Here is an 18,698-nt window from a genome sequence, read left to right on the forward strand (position 1 = left end):
GTACAGCGATACGACCAAAGGGTTGAGTGTGGGTCCGTACGTGTGTGAACAGAAAAGGTAGGGTTAGATGGCGAGTGTCCTTTACAAAATCACACGGACTATTGGCCTATCAGACCCCACAGATGAGGAACTACATGGGGGATATGTATTATGGAAACACACCACCAGCTACTGACTGTAGTTACCAACATCTGTGGCACGACGCTGAAGCAATACTGCTAGTCAACGGCCTCTCTCCTTTGTGTTCAACAGTTACTTGCGTTTAATACTATCAGGTCCTGATTCCAACCAGTTCACCTCCATCTCTGTACTAATTCTAAACCTTGACCATAAACAGTCAATCTGGATGTGCTACATTTAAGGACCTAAACATGTATTTTATTTAACTTCAGTCAGAACTGAAGTTATCAGCCGTTTTTACTTTAAAGTCCATGTGAAGAAACGTTGTACATCCTTTAAACCTTAACTCTAAACTTATGGATGGTCAGTTCTTGCGACCACACATGCATATTTACAGTGTGTCCAAATGAGAAAGGGCTGGTTCCTGATCTGTGGCGTGTGTTTGTTTGCTACTCTTTTCTATGTGGTCCATGCGTGTGGTTTTCTTTTCCACAGTATCTTCATTTGCCAGTGGAAACGGACTTGGGGATCCGGAAAAGTCTTCTCCACTTTCCCAGCAGCACACGTCTCTGACTGTAAAGGCATTTGGAAATCATGAACCACAGATGAAATCAATGCCTCAGCGTGGCCGCTGCCTGAAGTCTGAATGCCATCTACTGACATGTGAGCAGAAGTGGCAACAACAGTAAAACGCTTGGAGATGTGGCCCTCGGTACATCCTCACCCAGACAGGCAGACTCTGCAGTGCAGATCTCTCCTGGTGAGAGCTGCAAACCCTTTTCATGCCAGCAGAACCCTGTGGTCCTGCCTTGCCGGCTGTTTTACCTTGATCCTGTCCACAGAGCCTGGCTGTGACAGTCCCAGAGAGTACCGCGCTGGCTCCTCCCCACCATCTGACACGCCCCGTCCCTGCCTCCCTGCCTCCCACACATCCACACCCAGCCACACACTCCTCCCTGCCTCCCTCTCATCTTCACACAGCCACACACTCCTCCCTGCCTCCCTCTCATCTTCACACAGCCACACACTCCTCCCTGCCTCCCTCTCATCTACACACAGCCACACACTCCTCCCTGCCTCCCTCTCATCTGCACACAGCCACACACTCCTCCCTGCCTTCCTAACAGTGCCAATTGCAGACCAGTGTCAAAGACCAGCGTCACAGACCAGTGTCACAGACCAGTGTCACAGACCACTCCAACAGACCAGCGTCACAGACCACTGCAACAGACCAGCACCACATACCAGTATCACAGACCAGCGTCACAGACCACTGCAACAGACCAGCACCACAGACCAGCGTCACAGACCACTGCAACAGACCAGCGTCACAGACCACTGCAACAGACCAGCACCACATACCAGTATCACAGACCAGCGTCACAGACCACTGCAACAGACCAGCACCACAGACCAGCGTCACAGACCACTGCAACAGACCAGCGTCACAGACCACTGCAACAGACCAGCACCACATACCAGTATCACAGACCAGCGTCACAGACCACTGCAACAGACCAGCACCACATACGAGTATCACAGACCAGCGTCACAGACCACTAGAACAGAACAACACCACAATCTGGTCAGGATTAAGGCAGTTTGTTTCAGAGTAGTCAGGACCAGAGTAGTTTGTTTAACTCTAATCAGGAACAGGGAATTCTATTTCAGAGTGGTCTGGACCAGGGCAATCTGATTACGAGTGATCAGCACCAGGGCAGTCTATTTCAGAGTGGTCTGGACCAGGCCAGGCAGTCTGTTGACTATCCTGCTGTGTGCCAATCAGACAGTAAGTCATGGTCAGGTGGAGTCAGAGAGACTCAGCTGTGACAACGCCAAGCCTTTTGGGTTGGGTCCTAAGGCAGGACCTGGGTCGAGACATCACTCAATAGACTGACAGAGAGCAGCACCCCTCAGAGGACCAGGCTGTGTGTGTGTGTGTGTGTATGTGCTCTCCCTGCTGGGTAGCGTGCACCAGACCAGATAACGCCCTACCCTTCGCTGTCAGACAAAATAAAAACAGAGAGGGAACAACACAACCCAAACAAACCGATTGGACACGTCAGAGGGAGGGATGGAGGGACTCAAGGGAGAAAGAACAGACATCTCCCTCCCTTTCTCTCTCTCTCTCTCTCTCTCTTTTCCATCTCCCCCTCTGTCTTCCCTCCCCCCGTCCCCTCTTTCGCCTTCACCCTGTGAGCTGAGCCCTTGTTACGGCCGTGCGTCATTGAGTCCTGGTCGCCCACCTGGAGGAACTGGAGCTGTGGTCAACAGTCACTGGTAAAACCCTGCAGGTCACCCAACAGGAGTGTGTGGGTGTGTGTTAGTGCCATGGGAGTCACACACTTTTTCTGCACACAGTGGTGAATATTCAGGAATTCCAATATTTTGGGGCCTGTAAAGCCAGAAAGTGAAAGCAAGACATTTGCTAATTTCAGGCTAAAAGTTGACAAGCTGTTGGGCCATCACTACAGGGGACAACTGACCCTCTGAGCATTTCTTAATAGCCACCATATGGTCCAGAAAAACTACTGGAGTAACAGGTTATGACTACATGACAGATGTTAACCTACACCCCCCACCTTTCATCCCCCCCTCCCTGTCATCCCTCTGTCATTAGATGTGGTCTACCTTTCATCCCTCACTCCCTGTCATCCCTCTGTCATTAGATGTGGTCTACCTTTCATCCCTCACTCCCTGTCATCCCTCTGTCATTAGATGTGGTCTACCTTTCATCCCTCACTCCCTGTCATCCCTCTGTCATTAGATGTGGTCTACCTTTCATCCCTCACTCCCTGTCATCCCTCTGTCATTAGATGTGGTCTACCTTTCATCCCTCACTCCCTGTCATCCCTCTGTCATTAGATGTGGTCTACCTTTCATCCCTCACTCCCTGTCATCCCTCTGTCATTAGATGTGGTCTACCTTTCATCCCTCCCTCCCTTTGTTCCCTCTGTCATTATATGTGGTCTACCTTTCATCCCTCACTCCCTGTCATCCCTCTGTCATTAGATGTGGTCTACCTTTCATCCCTCACTCCCTGTCATCCCTCTGTCATTGGATGTGGTCTACTTTTCATCCCTCCCTTTGATCCCTCTGTCATTAGATGTGGTCCACCTTTCATCCCTCCCTTTGATCCCTCTGTCTTTTAGATGTAGTCTACCTTTAGATGTGGTCTACTTTTAGATGTAGTCTACCTTTAGATGTGGTCTACCTTTAGATGTGGTCTACTTTTAGATGTAGTCTACTTTTAGATGTAGTCTACCTTTAGATGTGGTCTACTTTTAGATGTGGTCTACCTTTAGATGTGGTCTACCTTTACATGTGGTCTACTTTTAGATGTGGTCTATCTTTAGATGCGGTCTACCTTAAGGATGGACGTGAAGGGGACTTCCTGGATTCCTGTAATCCCCTGTTTAACAAGCTGGCGGGAGTCCCAGCATGACTTTTCTCTATGGATCAATATTGTATTAAGACTTGCCAAAACTCTCTTGTTTAATTCTTGGATGGGCTCTTTGGCCAACCACTACAGGTGTCTTCCCCAAGCACAGGTTCACCTCACATGCCCTGTGATGTGTGTGTATGTGGGTACCCTAGTCAAAATAAGAACTTCACTTAAGTGTATTATTTTGGAACCAGCTAAGTTGTACTTTAGTAGTATTAAAATATTATTAATATGGTAGTTTTAAATAGTATTAATATAGTAGTATTAAATTGTATTAAAATATTATTAATATAGTAATTTGTATTCTTAAGTGCGTTAAAATGGACACATTTATTTCAAAATGTAGTATATTAAAACACATGATCGGAAATAGCATTTAGTACATTTCACATATATTTATAATTTATTTCAAATATTTTAATGATTTTATATTATCATTAATATATTATGAATAAATTAGGAATACATTTTAAGTGTACTAAAATGCAATCTCCATTGCTCTATCATAAATATAAAAAATTATGAAATATGGTGTATTCATTTGTTTTGATGTTTTCATTGTTTTTATGTTATTGTACTTTCCTATATTTTTCTTTTTAAAGCACATTGAATTGCTTCGAAATATGAATTGTGCTATATAAATAAACTTGCTTGCTTGCTATAAATATTTGTTTTGTGTACTGATGTACAACTTGGGTGGTTCCTAAATAAAGTTTTTTGTTTGTTTGTTTCTGTTTGTTTGTTTTCTGTTCCATGTCACTTTGGTTATATAAATATAATGTTTTATTATCATTAAGTACAATTCTTGTTTTGACTAGGGATGCTACTTGGAGAAGGAATGTCCTTGGACTCACAATACTTTGAATGGCAGAATTCAATACACATTTCATAAGTTACCAAGCACAGCTTATTAAAGGAACTAGGTTAGGTCTTTTTAGGCCAGTTTTTCCAGAGCTTCTGCCCATTATCTTACACAGGAAATCTGCTTGACTGGTAGAGAACAGACAATTCTGGAAAATGGGGCTTGTTTATCAAAGTTGGATCAAAGCTGAATCCATATCTGCACGATATCATAATGGTCGAGGGTATTCAGGGCTCCGTAACAGGATGCAATGTAATTACATAGTTTAAAAAACATTGGTAAAACCAACAAAGAAACTGTGGATGAATCACAAACGATAATTATTATTATTGAGCACATTAACCATCTATGCAAAATCAGATTCACTTCATTGGAATCAATAGGGAGCTTACGGTTAACGTGAGAGTGTTCAACTGCAGCATAGCGTACCGTGCGTACTGTGTAGAATCCCCAGATCTTTGGATACCGTAAAAACCTGTTCCCCAGCCTCTCCAATCTTTCTAATAGCGGCCGTCCATCGCCACTTTGCCTGAAGCAGTGTGAGAAAGGCAACCTAACAGGGAAAAAATTTATTTGTTGAAGAGGTGCCATCTTTTAAATAGAAGTTTAGTTTACTTCAGCATTGGTCCACAAGAGGTGGGAAATCGAATCCATACATAAATTAAACTTATGAAAGCAGGAACAAATATGATTTGTCGAAATATAGCCAAGATGCCAGGGGACAAATCTCCCAGGTCAATTTTATTTACAGATGAAAGCAGGACACATAAATAACAGATTTCTGACAACACGGTTTTGCCTTCTGTGAAGCAGCACTTAGAGACTTTGTCACAGCCACTGCTGATCTAGGCTATTTATTTTCATGTCTATTTTTCATAAGAGGGAGCAAAAGCCAAGTCACTGCCTCGCAGTAAAGCTGTGTCATTGCGACCAGGGTTACCAATCCTTCCACCAGGTTCTGCGGGTCCATCAGGGGACCCCCCCACCCATATTCGTGCGTGAAAAGGGCTGCCTTTCCTCCATGTGATAGGTGGGTTGTTCGGAAGCTCACTTGTGGTTGCTGGCACGAGAAAGCGCTGTCCTCCGGACATGTGGCCCTCGGGGAATTGATTCGGGGTTGGGCGAGCAGAGTGGCATGGCGAGATATGCATCGGTGGGCGCGTCTTGATATTTGACTCACCCCGACGGGGTGTCGCTGAGATGAAGAACACCCATCATCTCAAATTGGACACTGCGACATTGGGGATGAAAATGATCATTATAATAATACGAACATGCACCCTAGTGCACGGTTTGGGAATAGGGAGTCATTGGGGATTTGGACCCACGCCTGGGCTTTGAGGAGAGATTTTAGCCTGCGGGTGTGTTTCGCACCAGCAGTTTTCAGTCCATTAAAAACCACTCATTTTCAGAGGATTTCCCTGTGATAAGAAGCCTCTGCACAGTTACATATCAGGTTTAAATACCGAGGCCATTCCAATGCAGACAGCGAGTGGTCAGCTGGTAGCGCTTTTCAGACTCAAATAATGTTGTATTGGATACGTAACGGAACCACTCATGAATAAACTCATCCTGACCTTCGTCGGACTGACTGCGGGAAATAGCCCTACATCCATTTCAATATTGCATGGACATTCTCAGAGTAATGGCCCTGTGTCTTCAGACATAGCAGGCGTGTTCGTATATCACTACGAGGTAGCTTGTACCTACACACCTTCTACAGATACAAACACCCTGCATCTCTCCTCATTGGCCGAGTCACCAGATCGGAGTGGGGGTCTCTTCCTCTTGTGGGGCTAACATTCAGTCCAATGTGTCCTAACATTCAGTCCAATGTGTCCTAACATTCAGTCCAATGTGTCCTAACATTCAGTCCAATGTGTCCTAATATTCAGTTCAATGTGTTCTAACATTCAGTTCAATGTCCTAACATTCAGTCCAATGTGTCCTAACATTCAGTTCAATGTGTCCTAACATTCAGTCCAATGTGTCCTAACATTCAGTCCAATGTGTCCTAACATTCAGTCCAATGTGTCCTAACATTCAGTTCAATGTGTTCTAACATTCAGTTCAATGTCCTAACATTCAGTCCAATGTGTCCTAACATTCAGTTCAATGTGTCCTAACATTCAGTCCAATGTGTCCTAACATTCAGTCCAATGTGTCCTAACATTCAGTTCAAGAGGAGTGGGTGGCGTTGGTCCTTGGGCATCTATTGAAAACCAGCCAGCATTATGTGTGTAGATACACACCATAGTTATTCTATTCATATAATATATTATTATATTACATACTATATGCAGTCACAGACTACAGTTTTTCTATTATTATGATATACTGTTATATTATATATGCAGTCACAGACTACAGTTATTCTATTATTATGATATACTGTTATATTATATATGCAGTCACAGACTACAGTTATTCTATTATTATGATATACTGTTATATTATATATGCAGTCACAGACTACAGTTATTCTATTATTATGATATACTGTTATATTATATATGCAGACACAGACTAGACCTCACTGCACCTTTGTGTGGATGGCCTGTGGGACATTCAGGGACACACAGGTTCCTTTATGAGTAGACAGCCATCCACACTTTGGTCAAGGGAACAGGAGCCATGGGGATAAGGCCAATCACAGCGTGGTAACCCGTGCGGTAACCAACCCATTCTAGCCGTGGCAGCCAATGGCATTTAATCTCCCTCCCCTGAGACGTACGAGTGGCTTAAAGGTCTTTGAAAGACTACGTCCCAGTGCTACTGTGTTACGAATCCGATAATAAGATTAGAGAGGTAGAGGGACTTCACTGAACTTCTCACTCTGTCTACTGATAATAGATCAATTACACACACACACACACACACATACACACACACCTCTGAAGCGCACCAGCTGTAAATATATGAGAAGAGAATTCAATAGTTGATCATTCCAGAGAGGTCTTGACAGGGTGAGAGTTCTGCTGTGTTACCAGGGCCGGGAGGGGGGGTATTAGAATATCACTTAGGTTCTCTCACTTAGGTTAATTATCATTTTCATATTTTTGTACTTACTTTGGCAATGTAAACACATTTCTAATACAAACAAAGCCGTTTTTTAATTGAATTGACAGAGAGGATTTGAAGAGAGAGATTAATACCGTTTTTGGTGTGAGAAAATAGGGGAAAGGTTTAAAGTAAACACTCCAGAGAGGACAGATAGTGAATAAAAGGCGGGTTGTATGGTTCTGACTAACACACGTAGATGGATGGAGCAGCAGGTGTGTCTGACTGGAAGCGGTAAACACACACACACACACACACACGCATATTAATAGGCAGTGGCCCCAGTGATTCAGTTCACCTGTAGAGTGGGAGTAACGCATGCATATGTGGACATCACAGAAGGAGGCTGTTCAGAACATGCTGCGCCTCCCTCAACTCCTCTCCTCCGTTTCTCCTCTCTCTCTGTCTCTCTGCTCCATACTTCAACATTTCTCCTCTTCCTGTCCTGCTGCTCCTGTCACGCCAGGTCTCTTCTCACATCTAGTCACGTATGATGGTCTCTCAGTTTCTCGTGTAGACACGTGATCTTCTTACCTGCAGCTGCTAATCCGTCAAAGTCCACCGGCCAAACGTCACAAGTTAACGGCACAAGAGTCTCAGCTCTCAAACACACAGGAAGTAACCCCCTCAATCCATTTCCCCACCTATATGTACAGTACGACTCACTGGAGATTGACCCCTTGACCCTCACATCTTCAAGGCTGACAGGTCGTTCTTCAAAGCCATCGAGGTCACTGAACAAGGACACCGTGTAGTAACCAAGGCCGGGAGTCAACCCTAAAGCGGGTTTGAACGCTACGCTCACAGAGAACACTATTCACGGTCAATGGGGCAGATTCCATATGTCACAGGTCTCCCATCTGAAATGGCCCATGCAAGGCTGCAGTGAACATGACCCGTGCATCTAAACCAGTCTATTGTGTAGGAGGACGCTTCAACGTCCTCTCGTCTGTCACGATAAAAGGTGAACAATCACTGTCACAGAGCATTCCCCCCCTCTGAAGCTAAATGTCAGGTGGTCCACCAAAAATGGGTTTGCCTGTGGGGGGATGTTGAGGGATATAAGAGCCACCTGTTGAACGACACTGAGGCTTGTTTGTCACATTTCACATATATCCCAAGTGTTTTATCTGGGAGATGAAAAGGTGTTTCATGTCTGAACCTCTACCCTAGGAGTGGAGAGCTTGTGTGTAAAGGTCTATTTTTAAACACAGCACGAGAAGATTAACAGGACACTGAGAGACAGGTACACACACACACACACACACACACACACACACACAACAGGGAAGAAGATTGCTTAAGTGGGGGATTGATTCAACAGTATAAACACAGATTTAGGACACGCACATGCTAACACAAACACACACACACTCAACATCCAGCTGTGGATATAATACTGTAATGAGTCTCTTTTTAATTATCTTAACAGGAAAAGCTAGTTTCCTCTGTGTACTCCTGTGATCTACCAGTGGAACATACAACAGATGCTGTCTCTTCATTTGAGCCAGTTTCTCATGGCTGGAAAATAACCCGGCAGGACCAGGACTAGTGACTTATTATTTGGAATAAGATTTAAGGAAATCTTTGTAAATGCTGATATTGTTTTTGTTTGGGAAAATCAAGTCTGGTATTAAAAGTAGACATTACAAACCACAAATAAACATTTTAACCTTGAAGTCACTTCTCTAACGTTCCTACAAACAACATGGTATCTGTAGAATTGAATGTGATAATAGTAGAACTCTGAAACACAATGAAGTATTCTGTGATCATAGTGGAGCACTAAAACACAGTAGAATTGTGTATGCTCATACTGGAACTCAAGGAAACCAGTTCTGTTCTCATTGTGGAACTCTAAGACATACTGGAATGTTCTGTGGGTCACCGGTTATCCTAAGACTGCACACACAAACTGCAAGAGGAAGAAGCATAGCAAGCATTCACCAGTCACCAAATGAATGTCACACAGGGAAGAAATTACAATAAACCTCTGGCTGAAACGCCGGGGGGGGGGGGGGCAATGCCCCACACTGGTGTACTAAGAGGAGATACCCTCCAGTGTCAACTTTGGCAAACCTTTCTGGTTTTTATAATTTCTGGTTTTATCATGGACAACAGGTCTACTGTAGTTGGATAAGGTGGTCTGATTGTACACACGATGGAAGAAGGAGATGGACAAAACGTTATAAAAAATAAAAAAAGCAATGACTAAGATTACACACTTCTTGTCAAACTTTAGCCCTTACATTTTCTCTATGAAATAATACACATTTAGGTGACCTCTGACCTCCCATCATATGCACAATCAACACACGTCCAGGTACATGAGGGCTTTTATCTGGTGTTCCCAATGACAGGAATACAGAAACACAGACATTATGTCTTACTATTTTTAGTCCACTAAATTGCCAGTTAGTGTGCGTGTGGGGGGGTATCTCTGCGCCGTCCTGCTGAAGGAACAACCTGACGCCCTTTCCTCCCCCAAGCACTCATTCATTATGAAAACAGGACGACCCACTCCAATTTGCCGGGCCATGTTTCATGTGCAACAAAAAAATCTATTTCCTCATAAATCTGTGGTCTCATTCACGTTGCACTGGCTTCGCCGAGTAAAGTTTACGTTATAGCATTTTGTCTTATACCAGCTGTAGGGGGAAATCATGACAATGTTTCTTACAGTCCAGAAAGAAACAGGTAAATGAATTACTATCAATATTATCGGAGCAGTAAATAACCTCTTTCTATTCAGGGCAGTGACATGTTTAACAGAAGGCACTGACTGGTGGTCTATAGTTAAGTTTCATCATCCACCATGAAGGGTAAAGCCAAGGCTTTCAGCCTGTCAGTAATTCAGAGCGTCTTGGCAAGTAATGGTACATGTATAAAAGTTCATTGGTGCCTCAAAGCAGACAACTGGCTCACTAACGCCAGTCCTCACCCCATCTGACACAGTCACACAACACCAACACTCACAGCCCATGCCCTTTTCCTGCCTGAGTTACAAGCTTAACCTCAGTGAATGAGGCTTCAGCGACCGACAGAGGTGTTTGTCTTTAGGCATGACCCAAGTCCAGTCCCAGAACGGAGATGTCCCTACCTTCCACTTTAGTCAAGGTGAGCACCGGGCTGTTGCAAGCGGACAGAGGGGCGACCCTGGCCGAATGCTTCTTCATAGTGACGAGCTCGGATGGGCTGAGCTCTCCCGTCTTCGTCTACATCCCTGAAGCTGGTGTGGCGCCAATCTGTTCTGTGACGGTCCCACTTCTTCTGCTCCTCTCTGAACCGCGGCAATCTTCCACTGCCTCTCCTCCTCCTCTGTGGTGCAGTCAGCTCTTCGCTTCCCTAGATCTCCCTCCCTCCCTCCCCCCCCTCCCACCCCCTCAATTCAAATCCCCTCCTTCATCCCCCGCCCTCGTGCTCCCCCCCCCCTTCCCCCGGCTCTGCAGTGAGCTATCTCGTGTGCTGGCCCGTCACTCTCCAAATGCAGTCGGAGCAATTGCTGCAATTTGCCGCGTCGCCGGTCCATCTAGCTTCAGAGTCTCGCCGCCCCCCACCGCCCCACCCCTTGCCCCGAGCCAGACGCGACCCCCCCCTCTAAAACACATACCCCAGCCCCCCTTCAACCACGCCGCCCCCCACCGCCTCACCCCTGCCCCGAGCCAGACCCCACCCCTCTAAAACGCACCCCGCTGGGGGGCGCCACAGTTGGTCGGTCACTCGGGGGCCGGGAACCTGGTGGTAGAGGAAGGATCGATGGCAGCCGCGCACCGGATTGGCCCGGGTGGCGGTGACTGATCTGATGAGACCGGCACCGATGGGGGACAATGACAGCATCGCTGTTCAAGAGTCATGTGGAGTGACAGGGCTCGCTTTAGTGCGGTACACATTCCCTGTTGAGCCCTATGGACGTTCCACCAATTGTACTCCGTCATTTGTTCTATATATCTGGGCAGGGGTGGGCAAGGGGAGGAAAAAGCCTGACACCCACCACCTAGACTAGGCTTCATACGGGAGGTTGGTATTTGGTAGGCTGTTCCTCTTGTTGATAAACGCACATGCCATTACTGCGTGGGGCTGTGAAGGTTTAAACACGATCCACATGGTTCCTTGGCATGTTTTGTCTCCACCCCCGGCCGTTATCTTTCACCTTGTTCTCTCCTTAACCCGTTGGAGACATAAATCATTCACTACCAAGCAGGTAGAAAGGGTGCAAGGAACCTCTGATCCACTCAATAACCAGTGTGTGTGTGTGTGTGTGTTGTGTCTGTCTGTGTGTGTGTGTCTGTGTGTGTGTCTGTGTGTGTCTAAAAGATGTGGGTTGAGCGTGCACTAAAAGAAGTCACCCTGAATAATTCACTGGCTAGACTTTTCTTCTTCTGCATTTGATTCCGGCGTAGAATCCCCTGACCTGTTTAACTAGGACACATTGTGAATGCTGGATTGCAACTAAAGGATTGCCAAATGTGTAAAATTAAAACAAATAATATTACTCCAGTCTGGGGGGGTGTTACCCCAGTCTAAAAATAAACAACTGATTCTAGATAAAATGTGTGAAAATGAACACACTCTTCTGCATACTGTTTTCTAAATCAGTGCCTCCCAACCTTTTTCAGTTACTGTACCCCCAAAATGTTTTTGCACTGCTTTCAGTACCCCTGAAGTACCCCCTCATGTTAATTTCACTAGTAAGTCAATGGTGTCATGAGTGTTTTCAAGTACCCCCTGTGGAGAGGCCAAGTACCCCTGGTTGGGAACCACTGTTCTAAATTAATTTTTTCACAGTCCCAGCATTTTTCATACAGAGTTACATTAGCATCACTATTTAAGAGATGTTGTGTCTCAAACAAAAACTTGCTAACATTCTAAACCAAGAATATCAGCCTCGTTAAAATACCGACAGTGACAAAGCTGGAGAGGTTGACCCCTTGTGTGGCCTCTCAGGCCAGGTTACACCACGCTAGGTCCTTGTGAAATCAATGTGGATGTATGCGGATGAAGGTGGCAGAACCTATTTGAAAATAGTAACGCCTCACATAGATCCACATAGATCCATAGATCCACATAGATCCATAGATCCACATAGATCCAATCAAATGCCTTGCTTAGGCGAAGGGTCATAGCTCCAATGGATAAGGCTTGTGTCAAGTGACTTAGTCCACTTTGAACAGCGATCCGATCCTCGATGGAAGCTACTTTTCCGTGATTGTTCCAAGATCACTTTTAAAACGTCACAGGCCCTTGCAGTACCTTCCCAGGCACTCTCCCACCTGACTGCCTGCTTACCTTAAGACCCAGAATAACAGAACGCACAGTTCCTCAAAGGAGAGAAACATCCCGTACATAAAGAGCAATGGACAGAGTGCTTACACTGCTCTTCAGTGTAATTCTGGCTGGCACGATAAAATGTGTACACCTGATCAGTAACCAGATCATCAATAAACACGTTAATCTTAGAGACACAGAGAACATAGTGTAAAGGGAATTACGCTTTAGAGTGGCCATGCCCTTGTTGGCTCTGCCCCTGCGCATATAAAAGTACATGTCATGTGCTTTCATTTGAACATACTGTCACTAGAGACACTTCATTATGGGCTGGTAGTTAGGGGACAAAGTGCCAGAACAGCATTTTACTTTCCAAAGCAAAAGGTTCTCCCAGTCGGCTGTTTCCCTGTTCTTCTCAGTCATGTAATTCATTGGACAGTTTCTAGCATTTTCCTGGTCTGCCGTGCGTCATTGTCAGGGTCTGTGTTTAGGTTAGCAGGAGGTAGAAGAAACAATGGATGAGAACTGATGAATGAGAAGACAGAATAGAAAGAAGGTGGAAGAGAGTGAAACTGGGGCAAAAAGTTGTGGGGGAGAGAGGGAGAGGGAAAATAAAAAGACAGAGGGAGAAAGGAGAGCGAGAGGGAATGAGAAGTTATGGTCCACTCTGAAAATGTGTGAGGGAGAGAGAAATGAGAGAGACAGTGAGTGTGGGAGTGAAGGATAAGGAGAGAGAGAGAGTTTGATGAGGACGGAGAAGGCAACTGATGTGGAGAGAGGTAGAGATATCTTTACTGGATGAGATATTGTTGGTAGAGAGGTCTGTACTGGAAGAGATATTGTAAGTAGAGATATCTTTACTGGATGAGATATTGTAGGTAGATATATCTTTACTGGATGAGATATTGTAGGTAGAGATATCTTTACTGGTTGAGATATTGTAGGTAGAGATATCTTTACTGGATGAGATATTGTTGGTAGTGAGGTCTGTACTGGAAGAGATATTGTAAGTAGAGATATCTTTACTGGATGAGATATTGTAGGTAGAGAGGTCTGTACTGGAAGAGATATTGTAAGTAGAGATATCTTTACTGGATGAGATATTGTAGGTAGATATATCTTTACTGGATGAGATATTGTAGGTAGAGATATCTTTACTGGTTGAGATATTGTAGGTAGAGATATCTTTACTGGATGAGATATTGTTGGTAGTGAGGTCTGTACTGGAAGAGATATTGTAAGTAGAGATATCTTTACTGGATGAGATATTGTAGGTAGAGATATCTTTAGGGTAAAGGTTAGGGTTAGGTTCAGGGTTAAGATTAGGGCATGGGAGCATGCAATTTCTATTTTCTGGTCAAATGTGTGTGTGTGTGTGTGTCCATTCCAGCACTTTATGTGTCTCTTGTCAGAGTGAGATCTGAGAATACAAGACGGACAGTCTGTCATACAGAAATGCATCTGTCATCACATTCAAGTCGTTATCTGATTAGATCTCTCCAACCAATATTCTACAGAACCTTCCTTAAGAGTTCCCAGAATGTCTGAGGGACTTCAGTCCCAAAACTTACAGAAACTCCATAAATGTCTGTACTTTCTAAATTCACTATATTCAATATTTGTGCCCCCCTCCAAAAAGTAATCCATATGGGAGACATTGCCACAATTAGGGGAGACCATATCCTTGCACCTTTACTAATGACATGAATAATCATTAGACAATATAGTTGTCTGGAATGGGCCCACGCACGCACGCACACACACACACACACACACACACACACACGCATACAGTAACTACAGTACATAACAGATGAGCAGCATTCTGTACTTACAGTGTGTGTGGGTTCAAGCCCTGTCCTAGAGCCCACCTTTCCTAGCCTGGGACAGTCATATGGCGCATATTCAGTGCAGAGGCAGAAGAAGGAGAGGTAAAAGCAGAGAAGAGGTAGAAAAGGAATGTAGGGGGAGATGTGAGGAGAGGTAGGTTGAGGTAGGCATAGGAGATATCCCAGGGAGTGAGTCACAGACCTCTATATCACTAAGGAAGGATGATAACACCTACACACACGCACACAGACACACATGCACACACGAGCACGTTTCCTCGCTGCCTTAACACATGTTTGAAGCATAATCTCTCTTTCTGAGACTTTGAGAGGACAAAAAGAAAAGGATCTCTTCTTCGTGCATGGTGAACCATTCTATTAGCCCCATCAGGCAGAGGGATGAATCTGTTTTTAAAGGATTTAAAAAAGGGGAGAGATTAGCCTCATCAGGCAGAGGGATGAATCTGTTTTTAAAAAGGGGAGGGATTCAGGAACCATTTCTCCAGGTCTCTAGTTGATATTTACTGTAACTCCATCGGGCAACATTACTACACTCATCCTGCTAATGTAAGCACCACAAATGTCTCTGAACAAATACAAGCGGATGATTAGGCTCATAGATGAAACATAATTATGTCTGAATCAATAACATTGACAACACAAGCTCTTTTAATTGTGTAATCCACAGTCAGTGCATTGGCATTTACGTATATCGTATATGGTTTAACATGGATGATATATAACATACTACACACAGTACACTGCCCATCCCCTGGACGGGCAGTGTACCAACACTTTATAATCTGAAGAAACCTCAGAAGTCCTCTGTTCCGTGTGTGTGGGTCCATGTATTCAAACCTCAGAAGTCCTCTGTTCCGTGTGTGTGGGTCCATGTATTCAAACCTCAGAAGTCCTCTGTTCCGTGTGTGTGGGTCCATGTATTCAAACCTCAGAAGTCCTCTGTTCCGTGTGTGTGGGTCCATGTATTCAAACCTCAGAAGTCCTCTGTTCCGTGTGTGTGGGTCCATGTATTCAAACCTCAGAAGTCCTCTGTTCCGTTTGTGTGGGTCCAGGTATTCAGCGGGATTGCCCCTTTACTGACATGCACATATGTGTAACCTACACATTAAAACATTAATTATTTGACACAAGGCTACAAAGAAAGAAACCCTGCAAATGTCTAATGGTCATCATGGGAGGGATTCAAACCTATTAGTTCTATCCAGGCCTGGGGGCATAATCTGCAGGAATAAGAGAGCCTGGGGGACATAACCTAGAGGAATGAGGGCCTGGGGGACATAACCTAGAGGAATGAAGGCCTGGGGGACATAACCTAGAGGAATGAAGGCCTGGGGGACATAACCTAGAGGAATGAAGGCCTGGGGGACATAACCTAGAGGAATGAAGGCCTGGGGGACATCATCTACAGGAATATGAAGGTTTGGGGGGCATAATCAATAAGAATATGAGGGCCTGGGGGACATAACCTACAGGAATATGAAGGTTTGGGGGGCATAATCTACAGGAAAATGAAGGCCTGGGGGACATAATCTACAGGAATATGAGGGCCTGGGGGACATAATCTACAGGAATATGAGGGCCTGGGGGACATAATCTACAGGAAAATGAAGGCCTGGGGGACATAATCTACAGGAAAATGAAGGCCTGGGGGACATAATCTACAGGAAAATGAAGGCCTGGGGGACACAATCTACAGGAATATAAGGACCTGGGGGACATAATCTGAATGAATAGGAGGGCCTGGGGGACATGTTGTCTCTGTCCTACTGGAACTGATCAGGCTGTTACTGGAGTTGTTTCTGTCTTACTGGGACTCTGGGACTATAAAACACTTATATCTACAAAGATACAGGAGGGGGGGGGGGGGGCGGATACTGTAAATAGTCCTGAGTAAGTGCTGGCTTCCACAACTAAGTCTTGACAGCATATTTCCTCCTCTGTGAATAATGTCCTCTTCATGGAGTCCTGTATGTAATAGATGTATCCAGAAACATCCAGTCAGACCATTTCCCAGGATCCCTCACTCACCAGGCCTCATCATAGCACGCGGGAGGAAATACGGGCCAATTCAGACGTTATCAATGGAGGAAACACACACGCACCAATATACACACAGATACAGACACACACGCACATACAAGACACCTCTGGGACTGAGGCTGGAGAGCTACAGCCCTTTCAATTCAATTAATGAGGGACAATGCCGGTTGCACAGGGCTGCGTCCTAAATGTCACACTGCCCCCTAAGGCACTGAGCATAGCGCTACGGGCCCCAGGTCAAAAGTAGTGCACCAGAGAACAGGGTGCCATTTGGGACGTTTACCCGTGCACTGATGGTTCCACGGTCTGAAGGGTGGCGTGGCAGACGCTTCACACGGTTTAATAAGTCGATAGTGTATCGGATATGAGCTGGGCTGCTGTAAACAGCACTAATCCACAGCAGGAGTCTTTATCAGTTAGAAATTAAGTTTGGCTCTTGGATGAAGATTTGCTGAAAGCTGTCCTACATCAGACCACATACTATGGGTGTGACAAAAATGTTCTGGCTGTCTAGCCTTGTGAGTTAGTTAGGTATAATCTATAAACCCTCCCCACATACTCACACAACCCTCAACTGGACAAATCTATAACCCCTCCCCACATACACACACAACCCTCAACTGACAAATCTATAAACCCTCCCCACATACTCACACAACCCTCAACTGGACAAATCTATAACCCCTCCCCACATACACACACAACCCTCAACTGGACAAATCTATAACCCCTCCCCACATACACACACAACCCTCAACTGACAAATCTATAACCCCTCCCCACATACACACACAACCCTCAACTGACAAATCTATAACCCCTCCCCACATACACACACAACCCTCAACTGACAAATCTATAACCCCTCCCCACATACACACACAACCCTCAACTGGACAAATCTATAACCCCTCCCCACATACACACACAACCCTCAACTGACAAATCTATAACCCCTCCCCACATACACACACAACCCTCAACTGACAAATCTATAACCCCTCCCCACATACACACACAACCCTCAACTGGACAAATCTATAACCCCTCCCCACATACACACACAACCCTCAACTGACAAATCTATAACCCCTCCCCACATACACACACAAACCCCCAACTGGACAAATCTATAACCCCTCCCCATATACACACACAACCCTCAACTGGACAAATCTATAACCCCTCCCCATATACACACACAACCCTCAACTGGACAAATATATAACCCCTCCCCACATACACACACAACCATCAACTGGCCAATTTGGCACCTTACAGATGGATTTAGTATGGGACTTTCCATACATTCAGTAACAACTGTGTCTTGTAGACAGACCTGCTTACTGGTTTTAACTAAAGGTATGGAGCAGATCACACTCTGAGGAGTCCCCAGAGAACTGAAACATCCAGTCTGCAGGGACACCGTCATCTTCAACCACCGCTAGGTTTCCTCCTGAAATCCTAGGGTGTTGGTACCCCTGTCTGGTAGCTATGAGGACGAACTTCCACTCACATTCCGGCTCTAAAGAGGGCCACTTAATTACAGAGTTAGCTAATTACTGTAAACTCAGCAACATCCATTAGAAGCAATCGTGTTCTAATACCCAGAGAGATATGATAGGTAATAGCCAAGATCCCTGGAGGCCTAAACTTCAAACAGTAGGAGAGAGAAGTTACGTTTTTCCTTTCGTTCTCTAAACCTGCTGCTGTTTTTTTCTTCCCCCTCCCCAAATTCTTGACATCTAATCTGTGATTCTGGTCCTGCCACATCGTAGCAACTCCAACAGATATTGGAGAGTTGAAGATGGAGAGACGTTTTCTTTAATGCACATTTCGCCACGCCTTTCTGCAACTTTTCACACTGCTTGCCCAACCAGAACATTTTCCCCAGACAAAGAAAACGAGTGAGTTTGCAGGAGCCTGACCTGCCATAAGGAGTCACTAGAGCGTGATGAGCCATGGCAACCATGTCCGACACGCCATATCAAACCAAATGTCAAATTCTTCTGAAGGATTTTGTACACAGTTGAGTGCAAAGGTTTAAGGCCATCTG

At 45.1% G+C, this 18,698-nt stretch overlaps 1 protein-coding gene across 5 annotated transcripts in view; it reads right to left on the reverse strand.

Moving 5' to 3' along the window:
• The window catches only part of slc35f3b (solute carrier family 35 member F3b), a 90,354-nt gene that overhangs the window by 25,612 nt on the left and 46,044 nt on the right, over positions 1 to 18,698 (reverse strand). The window contains exon 2 of one of the 5 annotated variants that reach the window (XM_020046897.2): positions 4,857 to 4,980. The exons of 3 other annotated variants lie outside the window; for them this stretch is intronic. In XM_020046897.2, the coding sequence (XP_019902456.1) occupies positions 4,857 to 4,980 (124 nt within the window). Of the gene's footprint in view, positions 1 to 4,856; positions 4,981 to 10,587; positions 10,793 to 18,698 lie in introns of those variants that run through there. One more of the 5 variants, XM_010867284.3, reaches the window with a different exon arrangement.

Source organism: Esox lucius, chromosome 5, assembly GCF_011004845.1.
Source record: "Esox lucius isolate fEsoLuc1 chromosome 5, fEsoLuc1.pri, whole genome shotgun sequence".
Classification (NCBI taxonomy): Eukaryota; Metazoa; Chordata; class Actinopteri; order Esociformes; family Esocidae; genus Esox; species Esox lucius.